Raw genomic sequence first — 16,950 nt, forward strand, 5'->3', positions numbered from 1 at the left:
TCTTTTTATCTCAAGTGAAGACAAGGATGCCTTCTCTTTCTAACAGATACTTCCTTCCTGCTGCAAAAGAGCAGGCAACCTCCTCGGTGCGTGAGAAGCCTGGTTAATCAAATTATTGCTAAACCTTATTATCCACATACACTCAACAACCCTTTGATCAGTGAAGATGAATCTTAAAAACAATGATGAGCAAAAAAAGCAAGACACAAAAGCCACAAGTGCATTTTTCTAAAGTTTTTAAATAGGCAAAACTAAATTATATTACTTAGGAATGCACTCAGAATTATACCACCTAGGGGAAAAAGCAAGAATGTAATTATTGTAAAGTGTGTGGTGTGGAAGGGGATGGATTGAGAAAGCACACACCAAGAATTCTGAGGTCGTGGCAATTTTCCTGATTATGTGAGTGATGGTCACATGGGTGTTTATTTTATAATTACACTGTATATTAGGTTTAAATACTTTTCAGAATGTGTTATATTTCACCATAAGTGAAAAAAATTTTTAAAGGCTGAAACTGAACATCTTCTCACTGATAATAAAAAGGCTCTGTAGAATACATTTCTTTTCTCGTTTATGTAAATATTTAAGACATTTTCAAAGAATAACTCAAAAACTACAAGAGTGCTACCTTCCAATAACTCTGTACTCCATTATTTTTCCTGTGGATTACACAAGTAAGATCGTATAATAATTTAGTTTAACAATAAAAACTTCTTAAATAGGGTGTATTTTTCTTTACAGGAGTTACTGGTGTTATAAGAATAAGCATGAACTGCTAAGAGAGTAGATCTAAAAAGTTCTCATCACGAGAAAAAAAAATTGGGGGTAACTATGTTAAGGTGAGAGATGTTAACTAGACTTACCCCGGTGATCATTTCAAAATGTATACAAATGTTAAGTCACTATGTTGTATATCTGAAACTAATGTTATATGTCGACTCTTACCTCAATTAAAAAAGAAAAAGCATTATGGTCACAAGTGAGTTTCCAGGCATGATTCTTTTCACCAACTCCACTCATCTGGCCAGCAACAAACAATAATTTAAGCTGTGCATATACTGGCACTTTAGAAATTAATTATGAATTACTATATTTTAATTTTTAAAATAGTATAGAAAACAGTATGTGCTGTAATATTATCTATCCATCTATCTACAGAAAGAGAGAGGAGTCCAATAATTTAAGTTTAAAAACCAAATTCACTTGAAGTCATTTGCAGGTTGGAGAGTTTGCTAGATAACATTAAAGGAAAGAGCACCCATAGTATGAAGAAAAATCTTTACCTAAGAATAGCTAATAAACCTTCAAGGCATGAAAAAGAAATTAAAAGGAAACCCCAAAAGAAACATTACCAACTTGGTTATCAGCAAATCGCTAATACTTTACTAAGAGAAACAAAATTTCCTTATGTTTTTACGCATTAATATTTCCCTTGGGATAAGAATGAAGAAAAAAATAAGAATGAAGGGAAAAAAAGTCAAAAAATAAAAGTTTGAAAAGTTAAACTATGGAAACTATTAACTTATGGAAATTACAGATAACTGATGCAGTTTTTAAAATCACTAGTTCTAAAGAAGCCAAACTTCACACAAAAGCTGTTTCCATGACTAAACTTGAATTGCCAACATCTCCCACACTGTCAATTTAAAGTGAACGGTAGGGACTTCCCTGGTGGTCCATCGGCTAAGACTCCTCGCTCCCAATGCAGGATGCCCGGGTCCGATCCCTGGTCAGGGAACTAGACCTGACATGCCACAACTAAGAGTTCGCATGCCACAACCAAAGATCCCACACGCCATGGATTTGATGACCTAAGACCTGATGCAGCCAAATAAATAAATAAGTAGTTTTTTAAAAAAGTTATCTCTAAAAAAAATAAACTGAATGGTAGACACTAACTTCCCCTCATCTTCTGAAGTAACAATTTTCAAAGAACTTCTCAAAAAGTTCCTCTAATGCAAACACAGGTGCAAAGAAAACAGAAAAGAATCTAGCCAAGCCACAACTGTATACCACCTTAGAAAAAGTACTTCACCACTCTGGCAATTAGCTTCTTCACCCAGAAAACAAGCCAATCCAACCAACATATACTCTAAAAGTCCTTTAGTCTATAGAATTCTGAGTCTACTCCAAAAGTTTAACTTCCATGCCATAATTCTCTTAACTCAAATGGCTTAATATTTCCAACCTCATTACTCTGAACTTTTTACGGACAAATGTAAATGAAAACAACATTCAGTTGGATTCAATCATCTTTCCCTCTCATTCAGCTATTCCCTTAAAAGTCCCTCTCTGAAAATTCCCTAGTCATTCAGGTATAACAACTTTAAGCCACCATCAACTCTTCTCTCTTCCCTACATCAAAACAAACAAAGTAATTAGCCATCATCCAATTAATGAGTGTGGTTAGCTTGAGCAGGGACTGTGCCCAGGGCATTTTGATAGGTCAATGTGTTAAGACTTAAATCAGGGCCGCTGATTAAAAAACACTAAATTAAATGGAGGATACGTTCATTTAAGCCTGCCTTGGAGGCAGAGAATGCAATAAAAAGGACACAGATTTTGTAGAACAGGTGGAGACAGATTTTGGAGAACAGGTGGACCTGTATTATTCAATCCTTGAGAGGAATACTAAATTGAAATATTTTTTATCTACAGAAATAAAAGATGTTACCTGATCTCTTCAATTCTAGGATCTAAAATCAAGTTGTAAGACAAGGTAAAAAACTAAGCATCTACCACTATTTAGAACACATGTTAAAGTTACCCTGCAATATTAAGTTCCAAAGAAAGAAAAAAAGTCACAGATGATATGGTCAACTTAGTGTACCAGTCACAATTTTCTAGAAATTTGTTTTCCTAAAAGTAGTACAAACTTCTCCAACGTAAAGACACCAACTTACATACAGGTTATACTCGAAAATATGTTTAAATGTCTTTCATTTAAAACTATGAAAGCACTTTTCCAAAGAAAATAGTAGTAAGGTTTCCTGGAATGTCTACAAATGCCAGTTAACGTACATTTATCAATACTAAAATATGAGAGCCTTGAGCAGTTGCTCCTATTTCTTCCAACCCTGACCTAACAAACTTTTTTTTTTTAATCTTATGGTATTGCCACTTTCTATCAATTTCTAAATCCCTGGAAATTATTCATGTAAGAAAAGGGTAAAGTAAGGACACAGAAACCTTCTCAGAAAAGAGTAAGAGGTTTAAAAACAAAAAATGTCCACCAGAATAAGGTAAAGCAAATAAAGGAGTGAAGATGGAGTAGCAGGTTAACCATTTACATTTTTTCCCTTTCAATAGTATTAATTTGCCCATATAGTATAGTTGTGGGTCCTACGTTATTTGAAAATGTTTTCCTATCTTCCTATTTATTGTAGGGACTGACAGAAGCCACTTTTGCAATCATACATAAAACTCCATTAAGCATTCCATGTGGATAAAACATGGCAAAGAAAGAGCCTAAGACTCATCACAGTAAGCAACAGGCTGACCAATAAAGGGCTTCTAATAATTCAAAAGAGTTTAGGAGTTCCACATAAACTAAATCTAATAAAACCAACATCAATATCTTTATAACAACTTCAGAGTTTCTCCTGAGACACCAGATTCAACAAAGTCATTTAACAAACTTGGGCTAATGCAATGACTTATGATGTAGGTTAGGTAAGTTACTAACCAAAACCTAGGATGATTGAATCTGGTTCTAACCTGCACTCCAAGCAAAGACGATATATAAACAGTATTTATACTCATTATATTCAAGTATTATAGAAAATAAATGCTACCCGGAAATAAGAGCTCCTCTTTATTATGGAGTCGAGGAACAAAGATAATATTCTTTACATTACAGTGAACAGTACACTATCAGTATCCTACAAGTAAGATTTAAAAACAGTAATGGACAGATAAAAAGATATGATAAAGCAAGTAAAGTAAATACTAACTGTAGAATCTACATGTTCAGTATGAGTGTTCACTGTAAAAATCTTTCAACTTTTCTGTATGCTTGAAAATTTTCATAACAATTAGCATTATACAGGTCTATTGAATTGTAGGGTGCTTTATAATTCAAGTTAACTGCAATATTGTCTTTCTCTAATAGCACTAAGTTTGCAAAGTAAACAAATTGAGGAAAAAAATATGATTCAGTCACTGGAGAATATTCATCTTTCCGTTATTTCTGAGAGCACATATGCACTGATTAATAATATATCATGATGAAGAGAACTTCTCTCATACCCCAAAGCACCCAAAACTTATTGAGAGCATAAAAATCAGAGATAGATCATAGACAGACTAGTAAGTTTCCTCATACTCATAATAACTGGGTCAGAGCCTATAATGCAATTCCTTGTTCTAAGTTTCTACGACCAACGCTGTCTTTGTGCAAACTACTCATGGCAGTATGTGGTGTGCAGTATTATTCAAGTTAGCCCTCAATGTACGAATACTCTAAAGAAAGAAAAAGTTCCAAAGTGGTTGCTGACAGAGCCTAACTCCCCCAGGACATGCCTCAGGAAACCCAGGATTACTACCTATAGGAGCCACCACACTCACCCGATGGGAGGAGGTCCAATCCCATCATCCAACCCAGCAGCTCAGTGCACTCTTTGCACCTCCTCCCTGAGTGTTCTTATAACGTAGAATGATCTCAAGAGCTCAAGGCTAGAGAAGTTTTAAATTACAATGAAATCAGTGACAGTATACAGTAAGTCCCCTACATAGAACAAGTTCTGTTCCAAGAGCACGTAAGTCTAATTTGTTCCTAAGTCCAACAAAGTTAGCCTAGGTACCCAGCTAACACAATCAGCTACACAGTACTGTACTAGATAACAGTACTGTACTAGATAATTCTCTCATAGGTTTACAATACTTTTCACACAAATAATACATAAAAAACAAACACAAAAAATAAAGAAAACATTTTTAATCTTACAGTACAGTACCTTGAAAAGTACAGTAGTACAGTACAACAGCTGGCACACAGGGGCACGTTTCCATCTTTGAAAGTTCCCAACTTGAAGGTTCGTATGTAGGGACTTACTGTACCTGTTCTGAAGTGCATGTGGACTGCTGTTGCTAATGATTCCATAAAGTGCCTTTTTAAGATTATGGGATGTTTCTGATCTAAAATTTGTTTTGTTACCCATTTTGTCTTCTTCAGAACTGAGGTCAATAGCCTCTTTTTGTCATCTTCGAAGTGAAGAAAAACATGGAGACCTGAAAGTACAGGAAGTAGTCTCCAACTTACAAACAGCTTATGTTCCAAAGGTTTATCACTCCTTTGAAAACATGTTTGTACTAATTAACCTATTTATACCATAGTTTCTATGAAAAATTGCATCCCAAGTTTCAACTCTAAATTGCAGCTTTCTGCCCTGCAAAAAGGCATCTGCTGCCCTTTTACAGCTAACTGCAGCCAGAACTCAAGGCTCAGAGAATTCTTCTAGGGCTCCAAGGAGAACCCCCTACAACCTGTGCAGGCAGGGAAAAATGCAACTCTTTTATAGGGAGCTTTTCCATTGTCTCTGTGGGAAAAGCTACCACAATTTAACAAGATAATGGTTATGGGGAAAAGCACCTGGTTAATATGAGTATTAATAGTTACAACAAAAGTAAGTAGAAACTACATTCTGCTCCAGATAAAAAGAAGATAAAATTAGGTGCTGTTAAACTCATTGGTCAACCAAATGTTTGCCAAGTGCAGACAAGAAATTCTCAAACTGTGTCCTCATGTCTGATCAAGTCAACTGATAAGGGAGGAAATTACTAAAGTGAAGTGGTGAAGAGATCGTTACCAAAAATGCGGCAAAGTTCTAAAAAAGTGCAGTGTACCTTAAAATTCAATAAATACTACTGAACATCACATACCAACCCTTATAACAACTGGTAAGATTTATAAAATAACTTGAATGACAAACTTAAAAAACAAGTGTAACTTTGTGACAATGAGTCACCTTTGGCAGCTAACTAGAGTCTTACGCAATTTAAGTACTAATGTTAAAATTTACAGAAATAACTCACAAACAGAGAAAGTAAACTTTTCACTAAAAATATTTCAGAAGTGAAGCCAGTAAAGGGACATGAGAAAAAAGGGATCAGGGAAGGCCAGAATAAATTGGTTTGTGGATACACAACCTGAGAGGAACATTTAAACATTAAAGGTTCATGTTACTACTACATGTTAAAACAGTAATCTGAGAGACTCCCAAGATAGTATAACACTAGAATGTTTGTAGAATCAAAGTGCTGGTACTATTAGTAGCTTTGAAGGAAAACCATTTTTAAAATCCAAAATTTTCAACAGGAATGGATTATAAAAATAAGATGCCTAACTGAGACCTTTGAAAGACATGAAAAGAAAAACATAAGTGAGCAAACAAGGGATTTTTTTTTTTTGACTGAAAATTCTCTCATTAAGTCACCTGAATTATACTTAAGACATCTGATTTATACTGGCAAATCTCCATTCACAATAAAGGACAGGGACAATTCCTTTATTATAAAAGGCTATTTACTACTAGTCAGAATTACCTAACATTATGAACATAAACACTTAACCAGGAATATAATAAAACGTATATATTAAAACTACCAGTAAGCTGAAAACCTACATTAAGTAGGTCTTTTAAGACTGAAGAGGTTTATATACCTTTAGAGTATATGAATTAAAATTTGAATGTAGAGTGTTATTCGTCCTACTAAAGGATGTTTCTGAAATGTGTTTTATACACAGAAAGATGCAAACAAATTTTTGTGTGAGTAAAAAAGGGTTATGCTCTACAAGCATATTCTTGAAACTAGAGAAGAAATCAACTTTTAATTTTTTGCCATATTGAAAAAAAAAAACTTATCTATGAAGCAACCCAATAAGACTTTTCATGATTATAATACTCAGTTTTAGTAGAAACTCTTTGGCTCACTTGATGCAGATTTCTAATCTTCCTTCAAAATTAGGAAAAATATCAATCATCTCATCATTTGGTTGCGAATTTTTCTGCAATCCTTAATTTAAGCCTCAATGTTACTACTAAACATTATGCAGCCTTCTGTTTATAAAAATGATACTCTCCAGAAATATTATTCACAATTTTTGTTACCCGTAATGTTTGGTCAACCATGCACTTCTGCTCTTGCAAACTGAAAAAACACAACTTTCTCTTTTTACATGTTCAGCAAAACATTAGCAGTTTTCATTTTCTGGTTTCAATTTCATTTTTATCTAATTTGCTTATGTGTTTCAAAGCTAAGACTAAGAAAACTCTGTCTAGTTCATAAGCGTCACAGTAATTTATTTTCTTCTGTGATTCCAATAAAGAAGTTGTTTTTTTAAAAAAATCAAACCTCTAAAATGGAATGGAAACGTTTCATGGAAGCATGTCAGAGCTGTTAACTGTCTACCTAAATTGGATTCTCCAGGAGTGGACCCCTCTGGTGTTCAACAGATGATGCACTACCAATTTTTCTATCTGTAACAGAACTTCAATTGGTATTTTAATATATGGGTAACTCACTCCCCCAATATTTATTATCCATATATTCAGTAACTCTCAAGAAGATTCTCTCTCTGTACTTCCAATGACAAATACCCTCAAGTTTAGTTGGGCCTAATTATAAGGAAGTAAGATGAACTCAAGGGTATGGATCAAGAAGATGAATTAAGTCAGTTTAAAAGGAATAGACTAGGGCTAAAACAAAAAACAAAGAAAACTTAACCCAGGTTGGTCAAGTTGGAATAAAAAATTAAAGCACTCTTCCTATCTAAGTAATTCACAGACCAGTGAATTGTTAGCTAAATTAGCTAGTGCTCTTTATGCGGTAATTTCCTAAAACATTCAGGTGAGTCCCTGATACCACGTGAAACTTCAGTATTACAATCCAGGGCTCCCCATCACTATGGTACTGTTTGTTCTCTAATCCACAACCCTTCCTGCAGAGACCAATAAAGAAACTAATGCAACGCTTTCGGATATTGAGCATAACATACTGAGGGTGACAGTTTGGTTCACAGAGTAATGAGCCTGCTCTGAAAAGTAGCCCAAGATAATTGTGGACCGGTGAGGTGCAGAGTGCACTTAAAGGCTTGAAAAAAAAGCCACTCTTGAAAATATCTAACGTTAAATAAGCGTCCCTAGCTTCCAGATCACTTTTAGGGGTCTTATTTCCTTTCCTCCAACACCTCACTCCCTCGCTTTTTCCCTTCCTGTCTGAGAGCCAAGAGAGACATGGTAAAAGCGTGCAACTGCGAGGCTGCGCCGACGAGGCTCCTGCACATCTGGACTCACCTCCAACTGCAACAGGGCACCCCCTGGGCGAGCCCATCCCAACCGGCCGAAAACGCGCGCGAGAAGCTGAGAGCAGGCGAGAGCCGCGGGCGGGGAGGCGGGTAGTCCGCCGCCCGGCGCGGCGGGTCGGGTTCCGCGGGCCGAGGCGGCTGCGAAGAGAAGCGTTCGCCCTCCTGGGAGTCTGCAGACTCGCCCGACCCGGGTCAAGGTCCCGCTCGGGCCCCGACGCCCCGCCTCGAGCGGCGCGGGGGAAACTTCGCTTGCAGGCGGGGGCGCGCCCGAGCTCGGGACCAGTGGCGGGTCCGGGCAGAGCGCGGTGGGGGGGGGGAGGGAGGCGCCGGTCCCGGTCCTGGGCCCGCGGCGGGGGAGGGGCGGCGGGCACTTACCACGGGTCGAACTCGTGGATGATGCTTTCGAAGCGGATGACGGCGAAGAGGCGCGAGCTGAAGCCGGCGAGCCAGGCCAGAAAGAGGATGGTGAAGGAGAGCAGTGACTGCCAGCCGGCCGGCTGCGACAGCCCCCCAGACAGCCCCGTGGGGGCCGGCTTCGATGCCGCGCCGCCCGCCGCCTTGTGCGCGCACTGGGCCCCGGGCCCGTGGTGGCCGTGCCGGCTGTTCCCCAGGGCCATGAGGCCGCTCCACGGGGATGAGTTGAGGGACGACTTGTGCTTGCTCTCCGGGGCCGAGGGCTCCGCCATGTTGTGCCCCGGCGGCGGGTCTCGCTCCGCGCCGCCGCCGCCGCCGCCGCCGCCTGGTCCGAGGGGTGCTGGGCGGGGACCCGGAGGAGGAGGAGGAGGAGGAAGAAGAAAGAGGAGGAGGAGGGAAGAGAGCCGCGCGCGCCCGCCCTTAGCGCCGCGAGGCCGGGGGACGGGGGGTGGAGGCGGCGGCGGGGAGTCTCCGCCTCAGCAGCGGCCGCGACCGCCGCTCTCTCAACTCGGATGGCCCCTGCGCCCCTCTAGCCATCCGTCTTCCCAGTACAGTTGCGGCAGCGGCGAAAGCCGACGGGACGAGGGCGCCAGAGAAAGAGCAGGAGCAGACGGAGGCGGCACCACGGTTCGGAGAAGCAATGACATTCCCCCCACAAACGCCGCCCGCCCCGCCGTGAGGAGCAGGAGGAGGAGTCCCCCGGCGTCCGGGCGGAGCTCAGGCTACCTCTGACTCCGCCCCCGACCCAACAGGAACTGGCCCCTACGCCTGTCACAATGCGACAGGTCCGCTAGGGGGCGGGCCCAGAACCGCGGTGCCGGCCAATGGGGGCGCGAGCTGGGGCGGGGCTTGGCCCAATCATTCTCCCCTCCCCTCCCCCTCCCCCTCCCCCTCCCGGCCTCGCGCTCGTTCGCCCGGAGCGGCCTGGCTGCGCGGTTACTGCTTCATTGTCAGTTGAAAGACGCAGTTTCGCGCGCCTGTATTGGCGGCCAGGAGGGGCGCTAGGCGGCTCCGCGCGTTGCTTGGAGCTAAGCCGGGCCAAGGGGGCGGGAGGTGGTCGAGGACAGACGGGCGGCCTCCTTTAGAACCAGTTTACGGGACGCAGAGTGCGCCGCGCCGCCTGGCCGGCCGCTCCGCGGTCGTGACTTTTAACCCGCTTTGCGCGGAGCGCCCGTCACGTGACCGGGCGCGCAGGCGCGCAGTCCTAGTGCCCCGCGCGTGGGTCTGGCGCGTAGCTAGCGATCTGTCGCCTGGGGCTCCCCGCTCCCGGCGCAGCGAATCACCAGCCCGCGGCCGCGGCACGACTAGCCCAGCGAGCTGCGCCTGGCGGCCTGTCTCCGAGGTCCCGGGCGAGGGCACGTTTGCCGGCGCTGGGAACTCATCGGAGCCGGCAAACAAGCCCCTAGCTCGGAAACGACCCCGTGGGACAAGCGAAGTGCGACTTTCTCCGGCTTTTTTCACTTGTATTTTCCTGATTGCAAAGATAACGTTTGTTCACTGGAAATGTGAGCAAATGTAGGAAATTGTTAACAGTTGCATACATTCCATCAGACGAGTGAAACTTTCTGTGGACTTTAAGCTGTTACCCAATCCTCTCTTCATTAGGTGAGAGCGAACTGCAGATCCCTGTACACGAATTTTTGCACGTCTAGTTTGCATTTTTACACCTTCCTCCCCCTTTACCCACGCCCCTGCCCCCCAAAAGAAAGTGCTACCCGGTAGACTAAACTCAAAGCAAAATGAGTTTAAATATAAGTGGAGTAATCAACTTTATTTCAATAAAAATTTATATCTATATATATATAATATATGGAGACTAGAAGTGCTCTGATATAAGCCCCAGGAAAGGCACGGAGCTTTCAGTACGATCAACACTCCGTAAATACTTGATTAACTTTTCATGTAAATTAACATTTACGTAAAATTGTCCATTTTATTAGGTAAATAACATCTGAACTTAAAAGCGTGTATTCGCGTAATATTATAAAGGCACTCAATTATTGTCATTAAAAAAATTAGTACAGAAAATGTAAACACATTTAGAAGTTGTGTTTAAATAGCAGGTCTTTTCAAAATGTTAGCTAAATGAATAAGTAGCCTTAGTTAGCGGCTGCTCTTTGAAACAACTGGACCCAGCTACGTACTCAACCTGCTAAGTGATTAACTTTTCTCTCATTTCCTTACAAAATTAAATAAATAGTCTCATTAAGGAAAGGATGAAAAGGTTTCCAGAAATAGACTTTCCCACTAATGATTTAATAGCCGACATTTATTGAATATCTAAATTTTAATGAGAATTATGATAGAATATTAACTGAGCCCTGTTGTACCAGAATTCTAGGTGACTTGCTCTATGTCAGAGCCCAAACCTTCTAGGCTAAAATGCCAGCACTTAGAGAACTTGTGCCCGTGTTCCATGAACCAAAGTTCCATCAGCCTAAAATAAATCTTATTTTGTGTTTTTATTTGGATATCTCTATTTTATTGTCTTTTGTGTAGATGCTGCCTATTAAGTTGTACGTTATCTTCTTTTGCTTCCTTTTTGGTTGTTTAACGGCCAGAGCCCTGGTCTGAAAAGTGACAAAGCTTGGTTCTGGTCCCACTTTTTTGCTTACTAGCCATGTAACATTGGACAAGTCACCTGCATGGGTTACCCTTTCTACTCTTCGAGTCAATTGTTAATATCAAATTAGATCGCTTATCTGGAAATATTTTGAAAATTTGTTAAGGTACATATGCAAATACAGAGTAGCTGTGAGGGTAAAAGCAGCAGGGAAAACTCCTGTTATTCTTTTTTTCCCCCCATTTAACATCTTTATTGGAGTATAATTGCTTTACAATGGTGTGTTAGTTTCTGCTTTATAACAAAGTGAATCCGTTATACATATACATATTTCCACATATCTCTTCCCTTTTGCGTCTCCCTCCCTCCCACCCTCCCTATCCCACCCTCCCTATCCCACCCCTCTAGGTGGTCACAAAGCACCGAGCTAATCTCCTTGTGCTATGTGGCTGCTTCCCACTAGCTCCTATTTTACATTTGGTAGTGTAATATGTCCATGCCACTCTCTCACTTCTTCCCAGCTTACCCTTCCCACTCCTCGCATCCTCAAGTCCATTCTCTACGTCTGCGTCTTTATTCCTGTCCTGCCCCTAGGTTCTTCAGAACCAGTTTTTTCTTTAGATTCCATATATATGTGTTAGCATATGGTATTTGTTTTTCTCTTTCTGACTTACTTCACTCTGTATGACAGACTCTTAAGTCCATCCACCTCACTACAAATAACTCAATTTCATTTCTTTTTAAGAATGAGTAATATTCCATTGTATATATGTGCCACATCTTCTTTATCCATTCATCTGTTGATGGACACTTAGTTTGCTTCCATGTCCTGGCTATTGTAAATAGAGCTGCAGTGAACATTGTGGTACATGACTCTTTTTAAATTATGGTTTTCTCAGGGTATATGCCCAGTAGTGGGATTGCTGGGTCGTATGGTAGTTCTATTTTTAGTTTTTTAAGGAACCTCCATACTGTTTTCCATAGCGGCTGTATCAATTTACATTCCCACCAACAGTGCAAGAGGGTTCCCTTTTCTCCACACCCTCTCCAGCATTTATTGTTTGTAGATTTTTTGATGATGGCCATTCTGACCGGTGTGAGGTGATAACCTCATTGTAGTTTTGATTTGCATTTCTCTAATGATTAATGGTGTTGAGCATTCTTTCATGTATTTGTTGGCAATCTGTATATCTTCTTTGGAGAAATGTCTATTTAGGTCTTCTGCCCATTTTTGGATTGGGCTGTTTGTATTTTTGATACTGAGCTGCATGAGCTGCTTGTAAATTTTGGAGATTAATCCTTTGTCAGTTGCTTCATTTGCAAATATTTTCTCCCATTCTGAGGGTTGTCTTTTCGTCTTGTTTGTAGTTTCCTTTGCTGTGCAAAAGCTTTTAAGTTTCATTAGGTCCCATTTGTTTATTTTTGTTTTTATTTCCATTTCTCTAGAAGGTGGGTCAAAAAGGACCTTGCTGTGATGCACATATGGTCACCTTATCTTTGATAAAGGAGGCAAGAATATACAGTGGAGAAAAGACAGCCTCTTCAATAAGTGGTGCTGGGAAAACTGGAAAGCTACATGTAAAAGAATGAAATTAGAACACTCCCTAACACCGTACACAAAAATAAACTCAAAATGGATTAAAGACCTAAATGTAAGGCCAGACACTATTAAACTTTTAGAGGAAAACATAGGCAGAACACTCCATGACATAAATCCTGTTATTCTTGATCTTCACTCACTCACTCACTCACAGATTCATTCAAGTATTCATTGAGCTCCTCCTTTATGCCAGGCTCTATGTGGATCATGGGATGCAGGAGGGAGCATGAGGGATGTGGTTCCAGCCCTAGGGAGGTGGACATTGAACCATCACATTACTAAGTACCAAAAATGGAATGTGGCAAATACAATGGAAGGGAGATACACAGGGGATTTGATCTTCAGAAGATGAGAACATTACCCTTAGGAAGCAGCACTAGGGCTGAGGACTGGGGGTGAGAATGAATGGACCAGGGGAAGAAGAATGGAAAGAATTACCCAGACAGAGAAGCACAGGCAAAGGCTCTGCCGTGGCGCTGGGGAGGCAAGTACAAGGAACCCAGAAAAGGGCCAGTATGGCTGCAACACAGATAGTGGAACAATGTGGGATAGGAGTTGAAGAAATGGCCAGATAGTGTGGATCATGTTAAGAGGTGTTTTTTGTTTTGTTGTAACTGCAGAGTAATAGGGAACCATGAAAGGCTTTAAGCAGGATGTGGTGTGTGTGATATGGCATGAGAGATGATCATTGTGCGGTTTGAAAAGATTACTGGTGTGCAATGTGGAAAGCACATTGGAGAGGGGACCAGTGAGAGATCTCATCAGTCTATGAGGGCCAATATCTGAGATTTCCGAGGTTACTTCCATGAGGAATGCATTACTGAAGAACTACTAAGGAACCCATAGACATAAATTGCAACACGGTTCATTCTCAGTTTCCAGCTCACCAACATAGAAAAAATGGTTTCCAGTTTGTGCATGAAGCTTGGGTGTACTGTTTTGCCTCTCTGCACTTAACTTCTTGATCCTGGTAGGTGCTTATAATGTCCTCACTGAGTTCAAATCTCCGAGGGGTTAGACAGTAAAACGTAAGTGGTACAGTGTGATGAGTGGAGTGGTGAAATAGCAGCAGCAAAGCAGAAATTCACCAAGACACACCAGGCAGAGGGATGCGGGGATTCCAAGCAAAAACAAGGAAGTCCTTGGAAGTCATACTCGAAATTCAGTATTAATGATGGTGGTTGGAAGATGAGGCTGAAAGGGAGATAAAAACCACATTATCAGTGATTTGTCTGCCTGGTTAAGGAGTTGAGATATTAACCCTTAAGCAGCTGGGAGTCACTGAAGCATTTAGAACAACAATAAAACCATCGGACTTGGTTAATGGAAAAAAATGTTTGACAGCAGCGTGAAGAGTATACTGGAAAGGGTGAGGGTAGAAGGGTGGGGTCCAGAGAGGAAGTGCTAGATTGGAGAGGTATCAAGGGAGCAGAATCCAAAAACTGATGGTGGAAGTCAGGGTCAGGATGAGCCTGGGGTGGGAGGTGGTGTCACACAAATGGGGAGCACAGGACAAGGCACAGGTTTGGAGGGAAGATGATCAGATCAGCTTTGGACATGTCATGTTTTAAGTCTCTTTAGGATTCGCAAGAGGAGGTGACTAACATAGAGACACATAGATAAAAAGATCTGATGCTCGAGAGGGAAACCTTTTTGGGGGGATAAAGGTTGAGGACTTCTTGGCCATGGCTGAAATTTTGGTGGAACCTAATTTAGAGAGAATGATAGAAGGGTTGAAGACAGAACCCTAAGGAACTCCCAAATTAAGAAGATCGAAAAGGAGCCTATAAGGGATGCGAGACAGGAGCCAAAGAGATGGAAGAACCAGCAGAGAGGGTGATGTCCCAGCAGCTAAGTGGAGAAAGGGGAAAAAAACAAGGCTAGCAGTGGTACAGAGTGGAGAGAAGTGCAGTGTGACACTGCTGGAAGGTGTGCCGTGTTTGGCAACCAGGAGTTGGCCAGTTCCTTTTGCAAGGCCAGTGTAGGGAAGCAGCAAGGAGCAGAAACCAGATGGCAGCGGGTGAGGGGGGATCGGAAGCAAAGGATGCAGAGGCAGGGAGTGTAAACCACCCCTTTTAGAAGTCTGGCTTAGAAAGCACACAGAGGATCAAGTCAGGTCAAGACAAGACAAAATGACTGATCCTCAGTGCTTGGCATTTCCACTGTGGTCAAGAAAGACCTAAGGGATGATTCCGTGTCTCGGGAGTGGCACAGGTCTTAGAGGAGTTTTCATCCTTCCTAGAGGAACAGAAATGGCATGACACACATTCTTGTACTAAACACACCACAGGAGGGGGTGGCCAGAGCCTGGCATTTAATTGGCATCTATAAATATTTGGTGACTGAGGGACTTCACTCTTACCTCATCCCCTTCTGATAAGCATCAGTCAGAGTACCTGCCTGGTGACCCGCAGCCCCAGAGGGGAGAGGGAAGCAGAGAGGGAGAAATGTGGGAGAAAAGTGATGAGGTTGTGAACTCCTAGCTGGGCTGCCTAGAAGCAGTGTTATGTGGTGGTTTGGAACACAGGCTCTGGAGACATCCTGCCAAAGATCAGATCCCGGCTCGACTTCTGAGTCACGTGGCCTATGGCAAGTTTCTTCACCCTTCTGTGCCTTGGTCTCCTTATCTCTAAAGCATGGATAACGATTGCACCTTCCTTTTAGGGTTCTAATGAGGAATAAAGGAAACAATCCAGGAGAACTTGGTCCAACACCTAGCACAAAGGAAGCATGCAATCCATGTTGGTTTTTGACACTATTACTGGGACTACTTCTATATCTAGAACAATGACAGATGGGCTGTGAGACTTACCTCTGTGGATCTCCTTAAAATAATCCCCCATGACCTGAGCCCATCTCAGCACTTCTTTGTTTCTTTAAACTAGGAAGTACCTGCCTCAAATCAACCACCACCTAGGAATGCTGTTTCACTGAAATACCTGATAGATAAACTAGTGGGGAGCTAAGGTGAAAAGAAAACCTCAGAGGGCAGGTGTGGTAGGCAGTTTCTAGTGATCCTTGATTCCTGGTGTTCATACCCTGTGAATCTCCTTCATCGGGTGTGGGCTGGAGGGAGTGACTTACTTCTAAGCAGCAGAATATAGCAAAAGTGATGGGCTGTTGCTTCCAAAATTAGGTTATTAAAAACTAGTCTCTTCTTCTCCTCCCCCGCTTCCTCCCCCTCTCCTCCCTCCCCCTCCCCTTTTCTCCTCCTTCTTTCCCCTCTCAGGAAAGCAAACAATAGTACTGTGAGTAGCCCAGTAAAGGGGCCCCACGTAGCATGGAACTATTGTCTCTGGCCAGCAGCCTGCAAGTACCTGAGGCTGCGAACAGCCACAAGAGTTTGCTTAGCAGCAGATACTTCCAAAGCCCAGCCTTGGGATGACTGTACCCCCAGATGACACCTTGACTGCAGCCTAATGAGACACCCTGAGCCAGAAGACTCAGCTAAGCTGCACCCAGATTCCTGGCCCACAGGAACTGTGAGAAAATACATGTTTATTATTTTAAGCCTTGTGTAATTTGTTACACAGCTATGGATAACTAATACAGAGGAATGATAAGGTTATCGGCAATCTTTTGCATAATTTTCCTAAGAATGTACCTAAATAACCTGCAAAGATGAAAAGAAACAACCCTACTGTCACCACTTAATCACCCAAAGAATATTCTAAGGCACACTCATCCCATAAGATACTTTGGGAGAAAAAAAAAGTTTTCCCGGTCAAAAAAACCAACGTGCTTTATTTCCCCCTTAGAAATTTATGATAAACGTTGCCATACTCCATGCTCTGGAAAATTCTGCAGTAACTCAATTTTACCTCCACACTGCCCAAGCCTATTTGACCTGTTTCCTCATAACACCTTTTAACAGGCTATGAAACATCCAGTCCTCAGACATAGTTTGGAAAACACTGCATGAGATTAAAGTTGACACTTCAACTTCAGCTCTAGAACTACAAGCACCTTTCGTATGGAAGAGCCCTGGATGGGCAGCTGAGAGTTGCCTTCTGGGTCAGGTCTTACCAGTAAGTCAAGTGACCTTAGGCAGGGTTGCCAGTAAGT

The 16,950-nt window shown here is 42.1% G+C and overlaps 1 protein-coding gene across 1 annotated transcript in view; it reads right to left on the reverse strand.

The window, feature by feature from the left end:
- STT3B (STT3 oligosaccharyltransferase complex catalytic subunit B) overlaps nucleotides 1-9,081 on the reverse strand; it is a 101,583-nt gene extending 92,502 nt beyond the window's left edge. Inside the window, exon 1 of the mRNA XM_082637542.1 lies at nucleotides 8,684-9,081. Within this exon, the coding sequence (XP_082493668.1) occupies nucleotides 8,684-8,994 (311 nt within the window). The 5' untranslated portion in view covers nucleotides 8,995-9,081. The remainder of the gene's footprint in view (nucleotides 1-8,683) is intronic.
- Between the last annotated feature and the right edge of the window lie 7,869 nt (nucleotides 9,082-16,950).

Source organism: Mesoplodon mirus (assembly GCF_964341445.2).
Source record: "Mesoplodon mirus genome assembly, chromosome: 12".
NCBI lineage: Eukaryota > Metazoa > Chordata > Mammalia > Artiodactyla > Ziphiidae > Mesoplodon > Mesoplodon mirus.